Source organism: Cyprinus carpio, chromosome B18 (assembly GCF_018340385.1).
Source record: "Cyprinus carpio isolate SPL01 chromosome B18, ASM1834038v1, whole genome shotgun sequence".
In the NCBI taxonomy this organism is placed as follows: domain Eukaryota; kingdom Metazoa; phylum Chordata; class Actinopteri; order Cypriniformes; family Cyprinidae; genus Cyprinus; species Cyprinus carpio.
In genome coordinates this window covers 23,141,505-23,157,004 of record NC_056614.1, presented here as the reverse complement: position 1 = coordinate 23,157,004, position 15,500 = coordinate 23,141,505, and the positions used below count along the sequence as shown (strand labels likewise).

The window sequence follows — 15,500 nt, the reverse complement described above, 5'->3', positions numbered from 1 at the left end:
CCAATATAATCGCAATTAATTAGTAATTAAATAATTTATATTATATTATACACACAGATTAAAAATTAAATAATATAAATGACTTAATAACTAATTAATTTATTTCATTAACTATGCCGTCTTTCCATAATATGCTTACGTCACGTGATTAAAAAAAGCGGCACGTTCCGAAGCGGGATTATGAAGCTCTTCCGTTGAAATGTCGTTGGTCTTTCGTGTCAATGATTCTGGCCTCTTCGACAATTTTTTAAATTTCTTTTGTGAAAAATTAGGTTTGGGTCGTGGATATAACGTAAGCTAACCAAATTAAGTCGGGAAGGTAAATATTGCTGCGTTCGGCGAAGTTGAAGAAATATTTGATGATAGTTGTTAACGGTATTTGCTGACAGTTTATGTAACGTTGCCATATTATAACAATATACGTTATCTTTTTTTGCAGGATATAGTGACACTCTGGATATAGTGTTGGTGGAAAGGATGGTTTTATGAGTATCTTACAAAAATAAAAAATGGAAGGTGAGCATTTTATCGTAACAGAATGTGTAGTTTATTTTTGGAAACCACATAAAACTCATAGACTGTATAAAAACAGATAAAACTTCATTTATAACATTGAAAATGTTCTAACATGACAATTTTCTTAAGCATCTTTATATATCTTGAAACTTTGAGATGTGCAAAACTGAACTGTAAACAGTTTTTAATGACGACCGTTATCATGACGTCATTTCAGTTTCTAGTAACGTTAAAGTCCTTCACCTTCTCTGGTTTGTGTTCTGTTCAAATCTACCTGGTCTTAAGTGGAAACATAAAATGTATTAATATAGTATTGTGTTTTATTGCACAATACACATCTGTTGTACAGATCCAAGTGCATATTTTGCTTTCCAAGCTCAAGGATTTAGCTAACAGTCTTCACGTTTTCAGCTACCAAGACAGATTTGCGTCTGTTACTGGAATGTCTGAAATATCAGATGAAATGGCCTGGATCACAGAAACAAGCTCTTCTAACTATCATCTCAATCTGCAAACAGAACGGTCTGATTTACAGCTCAGAACATGCTCATTTGACACAGTCTCATACAAACTTAAAAATATTTAGCTTTAATGACCCTTTTGATTGTCTTCATTAATGATTTTTCTTTGTGTATAGGTCAGTATGTGGAGTTCTTTAGAGAGATTGGAGGAATTTCCTTCATCTATAACCTGTCAAAGTCCAGCGCTTTCTCTCAGGTTAAAGAGACTGCTCTGTTTACACTTGCATCCTTGGCTGAATTACATGGTGTGTATGCAGTTTACATTATACATGCATGTGTGTATGTTTTATAATTGTGTTGTTAAATAGTTCATATTTGAAATGTAACTTTTGACTATATACGTATTCTGTCTGTGCAGAGAGCTGTAAGCAGTCGCTGTGCAGAGAGGAGACGTTTCGTGACTTAGCGCAGCATCTGGAACAGAAAATGCCTCTGACGGAAAAAAGAGTAGCGGTGTACATGCTGTCTGTATTGGTTGCCAACAACAGTAAGGTTCACCATAAAACTTAAGTCCAGTGAGACCATTCCTGTGCTGATACTGTGGTTTTGCAGAGTTTGTGGGGGAAGAACAGGTTGACAATTCACAAACAATTGGTGTACAGTATGTATGTTTTCTGTTCCAGGATCTGGACAGACTCTCGCTAAGACCTCCAGGTGTATCGAAACCTTGCTCAATTTGTTCAGGTACACACATTCAGTTCAGTTTGTTCAGGTATGCGTAGTTGTCTGCCTTTATTTATATTCTTTAAAACAAGGCTGTAAGGGATAGACTACAGTTTTTAGTTAATAGATCACATAATCTGTTTTATGGAGAAAATATATTTTCTAAATTATTCTTCAATGGGAATTACTGGCTCTTTGCTTAAAAGGATTGTTTAGCCAAAAACAGAAAATTGTGTCATTAGCTGTTCTGTATGACTTTTTTCTTTGGTGTAATATTTCTTAAGAATGTTTAAACTGTTTTTCTCCATATAATAAAAACTTTTTGGCCAATATTGGACCTCAACGACTTTCATTGTATTGCCAAAAAATAACATTTTGAAAAATAAATTCTGTGTTCCACAGAAGACAGAAAGTCATACTGGTTTGGAACGACACACTGAAAAGCACATTTCTCTCAAAAAAATGCTAGTAAATTTCATCAAGTATTGAATTAAACATGAGATTTTGAAGTAGAAAAACTGAAATAGAATTTTCTGGTAAAACCTACCACAGACAATATCCTGGATAAATGAAAACATTTCCAGACAAAACATAATATGCTCCCCTACTTGGTGCGGAAGGGGAACAATTCACTCTCTGTCTGGTGTTTTGTTGAAGTGAATCACAAAAATCCACATCTGGAAATTTACTTAAACAATCCCCCGGTGCTCAACAGAACCAGATTTCAGTATTTTTTCCTTCTTATGCCACTTTTCAGGCATAGTTTTCCAGATCCTAACGCATCTCAAGAGCAGCTGCAGTTGTGGGCCACTGTGTCTAGTGCTCTCTGTGGCTCTGTCAACAACCCTCAAAATGGTATGGTTATGTTCTCCATCCCTTCTCTACCCCTTTACCATCACTAAACCCAAACTAAACATTTGTTCAGAATGAGATTGAGAGACACATTTGTATTTCCACACATGCAAATAAACAGTCCAATGCATTGTTTTTGACAGAGGAGAATCAGAATGCATGCATGTATGTGTTTCCCCTGGTGAAGACCTGGCTGCAGGAAGTGGCATTGCCCAGGGCAGAGCTGGCTCAGCCTATATGCTCATTCATTGGCATGACTGTTGCAAACAATCGTGAGCACAAACAACATCAGAACAAACTAACATATAATGCAACATTGTGTGCTCTCATGTAAATATGTGCTTTTCAGCTTGTGCTCAGGAGTATTTCGTGTCAGTGGGAGGCCTGGATTCACTCTCAGACAGTCTTACCAGAGTGTTGTCTCAGTCGGCACACAGTGCTCCTGCTTGTAAGATGGCTACAGTAATCACTAAAACACTCTCTGCCTGCATCTCTAACAATGGTAAGACACATGCTCACACACCCCAAGAGAACTACTTGGTTGTGTTGGATTCTCCATTTCTTTTGTCTTCCTGTTTCAGAGCAGTTGGTATCTTCTTTATCAAAGTTGAGGGTCATTCCAGGGCTGTTGTGTCTGTTGTCCAGCCCAAACCTTGTCCCACAAGACCAGCTCGCTGTGGTTTTGATGATTGGACACCTCACTGATGCCTGTGGTGAGTGTGAGGGTACCAGATGGTAGTAAAATGACATTTGCACTACAGATGAGTAAGTAAGTAAGTAAGTTCTAGATTCAAATTCCTGCTACTTATTTATTTATCATTCTCGTTGATTTTTTGCTATTTAGCCCAATGCACTTAAGCTACAGGTCCCATTAAAATTTTGTATTGTAGATAATTTAATAAATGTGATGTTTAAAGAGATTTAAAATAATATACTAAATTAAAATGAGCATTTTTGTACTTGTATTTGAGTTCCAATTGGTCTTCTTTCTTACATAAGTTTCACCACATTGTTTTACAGTGCAAGTGTAAATAACCTCACACTATTTTGCTGCCTTTCAAGCACTTGTGTTTCCTTTGGGAAATGCATATCTTGTATATTATTGTAATTAGCCTGTTCCCTGTCTGTGCAGTAGAGCATCAGTCTCAGTTGCTGTCGGCAGGAGGTTTGTCTATTATGATTTCACTGCTCACTGAAGCTAGTGATGAAGAGGTTAGAAAGGCAGCCATGTTCGTACTGCACACCTGCAAGAGAATCAGTGAGTTACGTATTTTTATATTTGTATATATTCACACTATATGGTTGTAGTAGCATGCAGAAATTATTGCAAAAGAGTATTTAGCAGGAAACAAAGTTCACAGTGCAATAAGTAGTGACAAATTTTTTCTTGATATAAAAATGCAAAAAAAAAAAAATTTAATGAAAAGATTTATTCAGGAGAGTACTAGTCTATATGCTATTAATTTTAGGTGCACCACATCACAGCACTTAGTAACCACACTCTTCTTTTAATGTCCTGCTTCTATTAAACTGACACCTTGGGTGCGTGAGGATTTGAGATTTATTTTACTTCTCCACCCAGCTGAATCACTAGGCACAGGCATGCCAACTATGGATCTACAGGAGGAGAGTGACATGGAGAGTCACTGGCGGTCTGCTGGAGAAATTCTCCAGAGAATTCAGCTCCTGGAGAAAAAGGTTTTTCTGGTTGTGAAAGTATATTATGATATTTTAGGGTGTTTTCACACTAGCGCTTTTGGTGCGCACCCAGGTTCGATTGACATCAGAGTTCGGTTCGTTTGGATGATGTGAACGTTGTCTTCTGAACTCGGGTGCACACCCGTGAACCGTAACCGAGTCCCCTAAAAATGGGTGGTCTGGGGTACAGTATGGTTTGCTGCTGATGTGAACGCAGTCGCAGTTGTACCAAATTGTGGAAGTGAACCAGTATTAATTATGTATTATTTGATAAAGATGTGTTTCACTCACTTTCCTTACGAGCGTGATTGACACGCTGCAAGCAGTGAGCTGTATGGCTCATTACTGTTCACCTTTAGCATTCTTTAGAGCATTTGCAATACATTCGTAAGACAGACGTAAGTGCCGTTATGTACTGAAGCTTTGGAAACAAAACGGTTGTTCTAAAACATAAATATATAAAACCCAAACCCAAATAAAATCATATGAAAGCGGTCCAGCAGGGGCAGGGGGAGGGGGGAGCAATTGAATTCGGGTTCGGACCAGGCAAGCGAACCAAGTGTGAAAGCACCCTTGGTTCCTATATATTTCACCAAGTCATGTTATAACATGCATGAGACAGAGATTTTAGTGTTTTTGAGTTCAAGTTCTTTTTTTTTTATTCTTTAATAATTCCAAGAGCATTCTTATGTTATTTAGTACATAATACCTGAAGTCTTTTAAAAAAAAAATTATGTGGTAACACACCATAGAAAAAGCATGTGAGTATTTTAAAGTCCACAATCCTGTGGTGATTTTTAATCTCTAAGTCAAGCATGCTTGCATTTCATGGAAAAGGAAGAGTGTGCTGTGAATAAATTCTTCCTCTTACCTTTATTAGTCTAATTTTGTATTTCGATTTTCAGATTGGTGTGAAACTGTGGGAAAAAGACACTGAAATCCAGCAGAGCAGCAATCAGAGGTCAGCCTCATCTGTGGAATGTAATGAGGCATGGTGGGAGGGTTCAGTGATGCGAAAGGTCAAAGGTTACCATCGAGTATGTGGGGAGCTACACACAACCCCTGCAGGAACTCTAGAACGACCAATCACAAAAGAAATAACATACAACAAAGAGAACTCGGTGAGAATGAAATGTAAACACATTAGTAGATAGTAATGTGTAAATGTTAAGCATTCTGCATCGGTTTACAGCCGTTTCAACAACAGAGTATGTTTGTGTTAATTGTTAGTTTTGTGTTTGTAAGTAGCAGTGTGTCAGCACTGAAGAGTGTTTGAATCCTGCCCTAGTCACTCACTTCAAAGACCCTAGCTCCGAAAAGGTCAACGAGAGAGAACATGTACTAATGAGAGAGAATGAGAAGAGTGACAACCAGGAGGGAGATGTGAAAAAGAGAGACATGGAGAGGAAAATGCAGTCTGAAAGAGTGGCAAAGAGATTAAAGATGATGAATCTAGACTCAGATGATGATGGCAACAAACTTCTAGAGCACTGCAGCACGCCAGTAGGGGGCAGCAGAGATACACAGGGGTAAACATTAATCATAAATGAATGTTTTGCTTTTACGGTTTGATAGATAAACACACTGTTAAAATACATGTCATTTGGTGAAAAAAAAAGTTCAAATGAATATCTTTCAAAAATATATTGTACACTTCTGGACAGAAAATTTTAATAGATTTTTTGTTGGAAGAAAATGTGATAGTATGAGCTGGAGTTATTCTTGCTCTTCTCATACCTAGTTGTTTTATTCAAGATTAAAATGTTCACATTAAATCCAGATACACATAATTCATTTCATGTCAATGACTTTTCAAGACAGAGTCAGTAAATTTTTCCCCTCGAGGGAGTGACATTTCTCTCTCCGTTTTATATTTCTTGGGTTTCAGCCCAGATATTTTCAGACATCCTGATCCCATGAAGAGATCCAAGTGCACACACTCTCGCTCTGATGGTAAATCATACTAAAACATCACGCTCGCTTTGTGCTAAGTCACAGAAAACCCTTTGATTTCTCTTCACCTACAAAATATGTATTAGTAATCAAGGTCTTTGCTGTTCATTTGAAGTTTTAGATCATGAATTTGTGCTGTTGTTTTCAGATGAGATGTCTCTGTGCTCTGAGCTGTTAGACAGAGAAATTAACAGGTTTCTGAAGCCGCCCTCTGCTTCTAAACCCAGGGGTCTACGCTGTGCAGGTGTGTGTCTATATAAATACACACCAACAAACAACACATTAGATAATAAAAGCAATATTGTCACTTTCTGTTTTTTCAGTACTCTCATTGTTCTTTTTCTCTTGCATGTTCTTTTTCTCCATGCTGCCATGTGCACACATGCACCTTTTCCACTTCTCAGGTTGTGTGAAACATATGAATGAGATGGACAGTCGTTCATTTGGTGCTGTGTTGCGTAGCTGCAGGTTTCAGTGTGACTTTCACTTGGTGCTACGAGAGGCTGAGGATCGATTTAGGAGAAGCCAGCAGTTAAAGAGGACTAGCCTCACTCTAACACACACTCACATCCACACACACGACAAAAACAGAAAGAGCACTAGTGAGGATACAGAGAGGAGCAAGAGGGAAAAACACAGGCTGAGTCACCAAACATCAGACAGATGTAAGAGACGGCGTCCACAGTCTTTCACAATGTCTTTGGGAGTGTTGAAGAATTGCTCCGACCTCAAATGTTTAGAAAGTTGCTTTGATAGAACAAGGCCTGGAGAACCAAGCACACCCTCATGATTTACATTTATTCATTTAGCAGATGCTTTCATCCAAAGTAACAATGCATGTTGGGAGAGCGTTGGGAATTTAAAATAACATAAAGTCTGATCCTTTTACATTCTATTTTATACAAACTGTTCAGATAGATGATTCGAATACAAACAGTATGTGACAAATGGTCTGTAGAATCGAGATGCAATTTAATGATATGTTATGTCTCAGTTATTGCATAGAAGTATACAAATCTTCACATGATATATTTGCAATTTTAGTGCATTTGGTGCTTGTTTCCTGTTCTCTAATTTTCTGTTTCTTTCTCCAGGTGTTAGTCTCACACCCCTGAGAAGGCCGAGAGAAATACACAGTAAGACAAATGTTCTTTGCTTTTCAGGACAAAAGAGAACGGTAGCTCTCAGATGTATTTCGGTTTAGAGGTGAGGGGGGAGGTAACATTCATAAAGTCTGTGCCACTATAAACATCTACAAACTGCCCCATACATTTGATAAACGGTGCATATGCATGCAAAGAGCCAGGTTGTATTATTGAATAAGGTAGTTATGTAACACAACACTCATCTGTGCTTTTGACTTTTGTCTATGTTGCTGAAATTTCTTTCTATCTTTGTGCTCAGTTTTTTTCCTTTTGTCCTCCTTTTTCCCCTCAGTCTCACTCATTCCATTCCCTCTTTTGCCGAGTTGTGGTCTCTGAGTGCTGTTCAGTTGTTCCGATGTGGCTTTTTCCCTGTAACCTCAAGACTTACTAAACTTTGTAGAGATGTTCTCAATATAACTGTCAAGTAAAGGGTAATGCAGTGTCATCCAGTCATTATCCATAATCAAATCTGGAAAGGGTGATCAGGCCAATTATAAGATTTTTACTTTACATTTTTATTACTCAAAATATGGCACTAATAAGCAATTCTACTTGGTACTAATGTAAAAGTAGCAATTTATAGTTTAGCAGCCTTTATATATTACTGCTCAGTGCTGCAATTGACCAAACAGAATGAAGAATAACTCTATGATGCTCTTAATGGATAATTTACATTTTTGATGAGGTTTTATTTCATTTCAACTGTAAAATATAATTATTTTGTATTATTATTATTATTAACTTGTATTTTATTACTTTATAGATATCTTAATGCCTGGATGAAAAGAGTAAATGATAGATTGGTGTGTGTATGTGTGTATTAGAGAAAGACTAGATTATAGTTGTGGGTCCTGACCTCTAGTTATTGACCTGCTGCTATGGAGACTAGTCTGTTCTCTACCCCACAACAAAGTCATTAGGACCGAGGATATGTCCAGACACAAGCACACACACTGTTTCACTTTAACAAGACCAGTCTACCAATACACACGTTCACATACTGCATTTGCATCCATACATGCACACACAAAGGTTTTTGTTTTTTCCAAGAGTTGGTGGAACAATGTGACTGTATTGTACTGTATATGAGCAAACACACCCTCATGATTTACATTTATTCCTTTAGCAAATGCTTCAATCCAAAGCAACAATGTATATTTGGAAAGTGTTGGAAATTTAAAATGACATACAAAGTATGATGATCTGTTTATGTTCTATTTTATATGAACTCTGTTACATATACAAACAGTATGTGACAAATGGTCTGTGGAATTGAAATGCAATTTTATGATGTATTATGTCCAAGTTATAGCATAGAAATATCTAAAAGCCTCTTTTATCTTTAACAACAGGATATTTTGACATGGTATTTTTAGTGCCATGCTCTGTAATTCTGCGTTTCTCTCTCCAGGTGTTAGGCTCACACCCCTGAGAAGACTGAGAGAAATATACAGTAAGAGAAGTGTTCTTTCCCTTAACATTCATAATGTCTGTGCCACAATAAACATCTGTAAACTACACCATACATTTGATAAAAGCTGTGTATGCATGCAAAGAACCAGGTTATAAGAATGTTGTTCATGCTGAGAGGAATGTTCTGCTGTAGTCCTGCTAAAGAACAGTGTGTATTTGTTCAGTAGGATACTAGTACAGGGTTCAGTACTGTGTGTGCAGTTTCACAGACTGCCCACTAAATCATTCTAAAGATCAATAAACCTCCCTGCTGCCTGTGCAAGTCTCTCCATTTGTATTGCTGTTACCAGCAGGGACACATTTTGTATGGTTTGGTTCATTAATTCCATTTCCTCTATTTTCCTCTCTTTTCATTTTCTCTCAGCCCAAGGCATAAAAAAGAACATGGATCACAGCCGTCCCAAGAAAACTTCAGAAGAGTGTCTCCCAAAAAATGTATGGTACTGTTAGTATTAGATGAATTATATACCATGATTTCACACTAACTTAACTTGCATTGAACCTGGAACACCCTATATTTTTTTTTTATTTTAATTGCACATGCAGTCATCCAATGTCCAGGTTTATTACATTCTGAGCATAATCAAAGAAAATGCAAATGTAAAATCCATTAACTTGCTCTTCCTCTGAAACAATTCACATCGACTTTAAAGATAAACTTACTATGAACCGTTCATATTTGTGCACTCATAAGCATAATTCATATATTCTTTAGTCCCCATTTTTATCTAAATGTGTGAATTCGTGAGGGTTTTCTGCTTTAGTCTTCAGGTAGACACAGAGAGAGGCAGAACTTTTCTGCTGATGAGTTGCAGTACCTCAAAATTGGTGTGAAGAGGTTTGGCCATTCCTGGAACTCCATCCTCTGGACGTACCCCTTCCAGCCCGGACGCACCAATGTAGACCTGGCCAAGAAGTTCCAACACATGCAGGTATGACATGACCAACAGTGATGAACATCAGTTTTCTGAATACTGTAACTTGTGTGTAAATTTAACAAAGGCTGTCAAAACGTTCACTTAATATTTTACATCAAAATCACTCTATGCTTTACATTTCAGTGGTGAGAAATTGGAGGAGTGCTAAATTTCACAATTTAATAATCAAATTAATATAGAAAACAAGTCATTAACTCTTTTTACTGTATTTCTGATCAAATAAATGCAGACTTGCTAAGCATAACAGATCATTAAAAAAATCTTACTGACCCCGAACCTTTGAACAGTAGTGTATTTTTTTGTGGTGAAAAGACATTTTTTTATGAGGTGCTCCATGTACTGATTGAAAGTGAATAGTAATGATTAAACAAACCAATATTAGACTCCCAGTGAAAAAATGATCTCACTAAGAGGAAATGCTAAAGAAACTGTGGCCTCTTTGGATTGTGGCCGTCACACTGTTGCATAACACGATCTGTTCTTCTGGTTGTCTTTCTCAGTTCAAAATAAAAACATGACAAACATGATATGGCTCGATGAAATCTAGAGACCTTTATATTATAGTTATTGTGCCGTGCCAGTGCCTTCTTGGCTGTGGCGTGCGATCTATCCTGTATTGTGAAAGAAGAGCACATATCATATTTTTGCTTCCTGTTTCATTTCCCCAGTACTGCTCGTCCAGAATCTTGATTGCGTTTTCTCTCTTTTTACTGACAGAAAGCCAAAGCACGGGGTGTGGACCTGTCTGGGGCAGGAGACAAATAAAACATCACCAGTTGAACTAATTTTCAGCCATCACTATTTGTTCAGTTATGTATTGTATATTTTTGTTCACGGATTTTAGAGTTTTGCTCTTATTTTTCTGTACAACAAGGTGATTTGTTAGAAAATAACTTCATTTGCACTAAAGAAAAAAGAAAAAAATATTTATTTTTGAATGTTGTTATATTTTCTCGCCAACGTAAGATATGGGTATCAGTTACCTGTTTATTTGTTTTCTGTCAAATCCACTTTATTTGCATGGGAGTCCATACTGTATGTATATTTGAATAAAGTTTACTTGTGCAACAGTAGATTTCCTAGAGCTATGTCATCTAAATTCATTCCTCTTATGGCTGAAGAACACAAAGCTCTGTTATAAAAGGATAATGAGGCATGGTATTTCCTTGAGATTCCAACAAATGGAAGCAGCTTAAAATTTCATCAAAAACTTTCCTACATGTTCAGCACAGAATACTCAGTTGAAAGATGTTTGTTTATAATAAAGCCAAAGTTTATTGGGAAAAGAGCCAGAAAGTTAACCTAAAAAAAAAAAAAAAAAAACGTCCCATGAGACCCCTTTTCTCTGGAAAGAATGTTGCCCCTCTCCTCAGAAGCTTCACTGAGAAAACTGAGGGAGATGGTACGTGTTATCTTTCCAGGAAACTCCCATGTTTTGGGATTTTTCATGTACTTCAGTGTTTTATTTCTAACACCAGAGGCATTGCGGTAATGTTGAATCAAGCTATTTTCACATGTTGATGTTTTGCTCAGATGTTTGAGAAGATACTGTAGGAATGCAATCCACAAACAATATTTGATTAAATACAAAATACAAATCAAGAAACAATGTTATTGTGATGTGTTAACAGTCTTTATTTTCCTTTACTACAATCACTGTTTTAATGTACATTCTTTTCTTCTTCCCCAATGGGAGACTGAACGGTTCATACACAGTCACCAAGAGCTTGGAGAAAAATAACCATCAAGAAAAGATATCAGCTGGTTTGCTGCTTGTCAACGAATTGGTAGGCATAAGGAATTTTCATCAGATATCTGAGGTGGCTGGTCACTTTCATCTATTTCATGACAGGGTTGTGTAAATCTCAGAATTAAAGAATTGGCTCTATTGACTAATATTAACCTTCAAACATCAAGGCTTTTTAAACTGTGGTCCAAACTTTCAAATAAGGCATTATTTCTGATAAAAAGGTTTATGAAATTCTTTAAACTTCAATTCACTTTAATTCTTTCTGACGAATTCTGCATCCAGTTTGCTACATCAATTCAATTCTGAATTATAAACAACCGTTTCATGACCACATCCTCAGGAAAAAAGAAAGTTCATTAATTTCTTGAATATTGTTACGACATAATTGCACGTAATGATCTTCCAGCCGCTGCTGTTTTCTAGAGGCGAGTGTAATGGTTTAAATAAGGTTGACTGCGTCAACTGCATTCTGTCCCATATCTTCCAAAGTGAATGATGGATCTGAGTTAGGGATTGTGAATTCATGGGTCAGTTTACAGTCCGGGAGGTCCACTGAGGGCGTCTCCACCTTATCCAGACATTCCAACAAATCCTTGTTCTCAGCTGGTGCAGGACTACTAGTTTTGTCTTCAACCATCTCACTTGTCATGGCTTCACTCACCATAGTGACTCCAGAAATGAGGGCTTCTGAGAGTGGAGATTTCAGCAGGTCATCCAAGAGGCTGGGTTCTTGGAGAACATCAGAATCAGCGAGATCTACTACAGGTTCAGACTTCTGTTCAGGTTCAGGTTCCTTCTCAATCAGGCTGACGGATGCCAATGCGGACTCCACTGCTTCAATACCTTTGTTTACAACATCTTCCACCGGTGCAGCAATCTGTTCAGTGACTGTGTTGACCGTTTCTCCTACAGCTTGTGTAAGGCTCTGCAGAACACTGCTTGAAGAGCCAGGCTCACCGATGGTCTTCTCTTCTGCAGGCATGCTCTCTTCTTGAACCTCACCTTCAGAAGATTTCTGCTCTGCATTTTCAGCCACAGGTGAGCCCTCTTGTACTGCTGGACCTACGGTCTCTGCTCCTTCACTCTTCTTCTGACTGAGCTTTGCTCCCATTCTGCCCTCTTGCAATAGAGAGATACATCACAGTTATTAAAGCCAACTCACACAAACAACTATTTTTATGACTTTTTCAAGACCAGTCTAACTAGTTTCTACAATACTAGGAGAACAAAGTAAGAGGTTGTCACTGGGCCAAAAACAAAATTTTCACGATGAAGGTCTCCGACTATAAACTGGACTACAGATATTGTAGAAACAGTCTACAGATACAGAGTTAACAGTATAAAACATAACATAATGGAAAGGAAGGCCACAGATAGTTGCTTTGGCAGGAATGACAAAAAAAACCAAATTAAATATACTTAAAAAAAAAAAAAAATAGAATAAATTCTCAACTTAAGAGTTGTTAATCACAATTTGAGAAAGTTAGTAACATGTAGGTATCATGTGCAGGGTGTTTTGCATATATTTAAAAAAACGGAAAAACTATGTTGAATAAAATTTGGGAAGCAGCATGGTTTAAATTTGTAGACATCTGAACATCATGTTCTTTTGTGGTTTTATTGGCCACTAAATAGGGAAGAGAAACAAGCGCACATTGATGGATATGACCAGCTTCCATTGGCATTCATGTAAATAAAAGCACAAAGAGCTATGTTTATTTTGCATACTCTGGACATTAAATAAATAAAAAAAAACTTCTCATTATTTTATCGATATTAATTTATTTCTAAATATATAAAGTTCATATGTAAGACCATTTAAACTCATATTTTATCTCGGCCACACCTTCCAGCTGCTGAAGTGCTTTGAATATGGGTCTCATCTGGGGACCACACTCTTGTAAAGAGATTTAAAGCACAATTTAAACTGTCAAATTAAATTTTTAAAATAATTTACCCTGAAATAACATGGTGGAGTTTAAACCCGTTATAATTTTCCCCACTGACGTGGCATCAGAGCTGAGACAGCGGTACAAAGCAGAGTCCTACTGAGACTATAAAGCAGGATACTTATTGTGCTGATCCAAAACGTAAACATTGCCGTTTTGCATGCGTGGCAAATCAAATAGTCAATTAAGTAAAAACCTACCTTCGTTGACCAGTAAATGAGTGGAAAGGCGAGCAGAGGCAGGATCTGGGATGGAGAGACTGACTGTGCAAAAGGAGAAAACTCAGATAGTGATGCACAGTTTCCAGATGAATCACTCTTTTGAACCGATTCTTTTTAATGAATCATTTGAGCCGATTCGAAAAGCTAGACGGACAGAAATGTGAGAGAGTGAAAAAAAATTCAACTTAATTCGACTTTTTCAAGCAGTTAAGAAAACCTGTGTGGCAAAACACCTAATTTAAACTAAACATTTCACTAAATATAAACAAATACAAGCAGATTTAGAGTGCATTAAATCTGAAGTTGCTGAACGTAGTTTTTTTTAATGCACGTTGGCTCGACAAAACATGTCACTACACGTCATTACATTACATGTCAGGTAATTGTGAATTTACAAACCACAAGTCTGACTATTCTGCTAAAACAATTTAATTTCGCGAGACTAACAGATTGCGCGGCCCAAATTAAATGCCAGTCTTGTGGCACAGCTGATTCACTATTCAATTTTAAGAATAATTAACACACTGTATTTAAGGGCAAACATAATTTTGTATGCATAAAAACAAAACAGCTAAAATCCGCACATCTAGGAAAAACTTAACGACTCAAAAGAATCCGTTTTGAATCGGTTCACTAAAACGAACCGAGTCATTAAAATGAATCGGACCTAATGCTACCCCTCACTTACTCCGTCAACAGAGCTGTTGGAAATTTACTTGTTCCACACGGACACTCCCTGACTGCCCTCGTGCACAGCGTCACCGGTTTTAAAATGTGGAACTATTGATTAAAGTGAGTCATTTTCTGCCTCTTTGACTGCACAAATGGTTCAATGATGGCCAGGCACTCAGAGCTGTATATTTACATTGACACAGTTACACAGGCACAACAAATACAATTACTGATCCAAACATTTTACTGACAGTATTAAGTATTTCAGGAAGTAGGCTAACGATTATTTGCTGCATGCAAATGCTGCTGCTGGAAATGAGGAAGGCTTTGGGACAAAAATGCCCCCCATATGAATTAAATTTTTTCCCCCTAAAATTTGGTAGGCTATATTTCGTAATATTTTATTTTATAATGCCACATTTTATTTATTTATTATTGCTGCTGCTGCTGCTGCTGCTGCTACAAGAAATTATCCACAAGATGGAGACACAAAGCTTTGGATCATTTTGGCAGTGTAATATGGAATAGTAAACTGATGATTTTTTTTTATTATTATTATTATTATTTACAAATTACCCTATTTGACCCTGAGATTAAAGCATTGGTTTATGTCTTTCCTTTTAATATTCTAGATACCACATTCATGCAACTTCATCTCTATCCTTATCTGTTTGTGTGTGCGTGCAGTCATCTGTGTTTTTGCTATGGATGATGGCAGCTGTTGTAGCTAGCAGTAATTGTACAGCTGAAGCAGTAATTGCAGAGCTGTCTGCTTGTGTAATGAGTGTGAGAGACAGAGATGAAGCTGTTATCACTCTTAAGACTCTCAATCCCTTCATTTTGATTCCTCTCTCAGTGTCTGTCACGACATGCTCTTTCGTCCTTTTTCGGAGGAAGCTCTTTGCACAGAAAGTAAATACCCAGAGATGATTAGAAACATATGTTTCGGGGGAAAGACAGTAGCAGAGTTGAAGTGCTAGCGTGTTTTTTTTTTTTTTTTTTTTTTTTTTTTTTCAGCTCTCTAATATGGGGGATTTTCGTTTTGCTGTTCTGAAATTGTCCTCTCACCACTTAGATTATACATTTCCTTCTGCTGAGAAGGAAATAACATATACATAGATTTCCTTATTAAAAACAACAACAACAAGG

At 37.1% G+C, this 15,500-nt stretch overlaps 2 protein-coding genes across 4 annotated transcripts; one reads left to right on the top strand and one right to left on the bottom strand.

The window, feature by feature from the left end:
- Nucleotides 1–158: 158 nt before the first annotated feature.
- LOC109108815 (telomere repeats-binding bouquet formation protein 1-like) lies at nt 159–10,832 on the top strand. 3 transcript variants are annotated; one of them, XM_019121929.2, is made up of 22 exons: nt 159–319; nt 440–516; nt 928–1,038; nt 1,154–1,282; nt 1,396–1,524; nt 1,661–1,721; nt 2,458–2,555; nt 2,696–2,824; nt 2,902–3,054; nt 3,134–3,265; nt 3,685–3,810; nt 4,135–4,250; nt 5,156–5,371; nt 5,499–5,779; nt 6,139–6,203; nt 6,352–6,447; nt 6,608–6,868; nt 7,298–7,339; nt 8,760–8,801; nt 9,186–9,256; nt 9,586–9,753; nt 10,477–10,832. In XM_019121929.2, exons 2-22 carry the CDS (start codon nt 510–512, stop codon nt 10,522–10,524), a joined length of 2,481 nt encoding a protein of 826 aa, XP_018977474.2. In that variant the 5' UTR covers nt 159–319; nt 440–509; the 3' UTR covers nt 10,525–10,832. The 3 variants fall into 3 exon arrangements, with proteins under 3 accessions (XP_018977474.2, XP_042600378.1, XP_018977477.2); XM_042744444.1 differs by lacking the exon at nt 3,685–3,810; XM_019121932.2 differs by lacking the exon at nt 6,608–6,868.
- A 538-nt stretch (nt 10,833–11,370) lies between these two features.
- Nucleotides 11,371–13,796, bottom strand: LOC109108817. Its single transcript, XM_019121934.2, has 2 exons — nt 13,659–13,796; nt 11,371–12,628 (listed from the first exon to the last, which is right to left on the bottom strand). Exon 2 carries the CDS (start codon nt 12,618–12,620, stop codon nt 11,949–11,951), a length of 672 nt encoding a protein of 223 aa, XP_018977479.1. The 5' UTR covers nt 12,621–12,628; nt 13,659–13,796; the 3' UTR covers nt 11,371–11,948.
- Nucleotides 13,797–15,500: the final 1,704 nt, after the last annotated feature.

What these genes read in the sequence shown, in the direction of transcription:
- LOC109108817 (XM_019121934.2), bottom strand. Translation starts at nt 12,620, where the DNA reads ATGGGAGCAAAGCTCAGTCAGAAGAAGAGTGAAGGAGCAGAGACCGTA.
- LOC109108815 (XM_019121929.2), top strand. An exon ending in CTCAATCTGCAAACAGAACG is followed by an intron (nt 1,039 to 1,153) that starts GTCTGATTTACA and finishes CTTTGTGTATAG; the next exon opens with GTCAGTATGTGGAGTTCTTT. An exon ending in GCACACCTGCAAGAGAATCA is followed by an intron (nt 3,811 to 4,134) that starts GTGAGTTACGTA and finishes TTCTCCACCCAG; the next exon opens with CTGAATCACTAGGCACAGGC.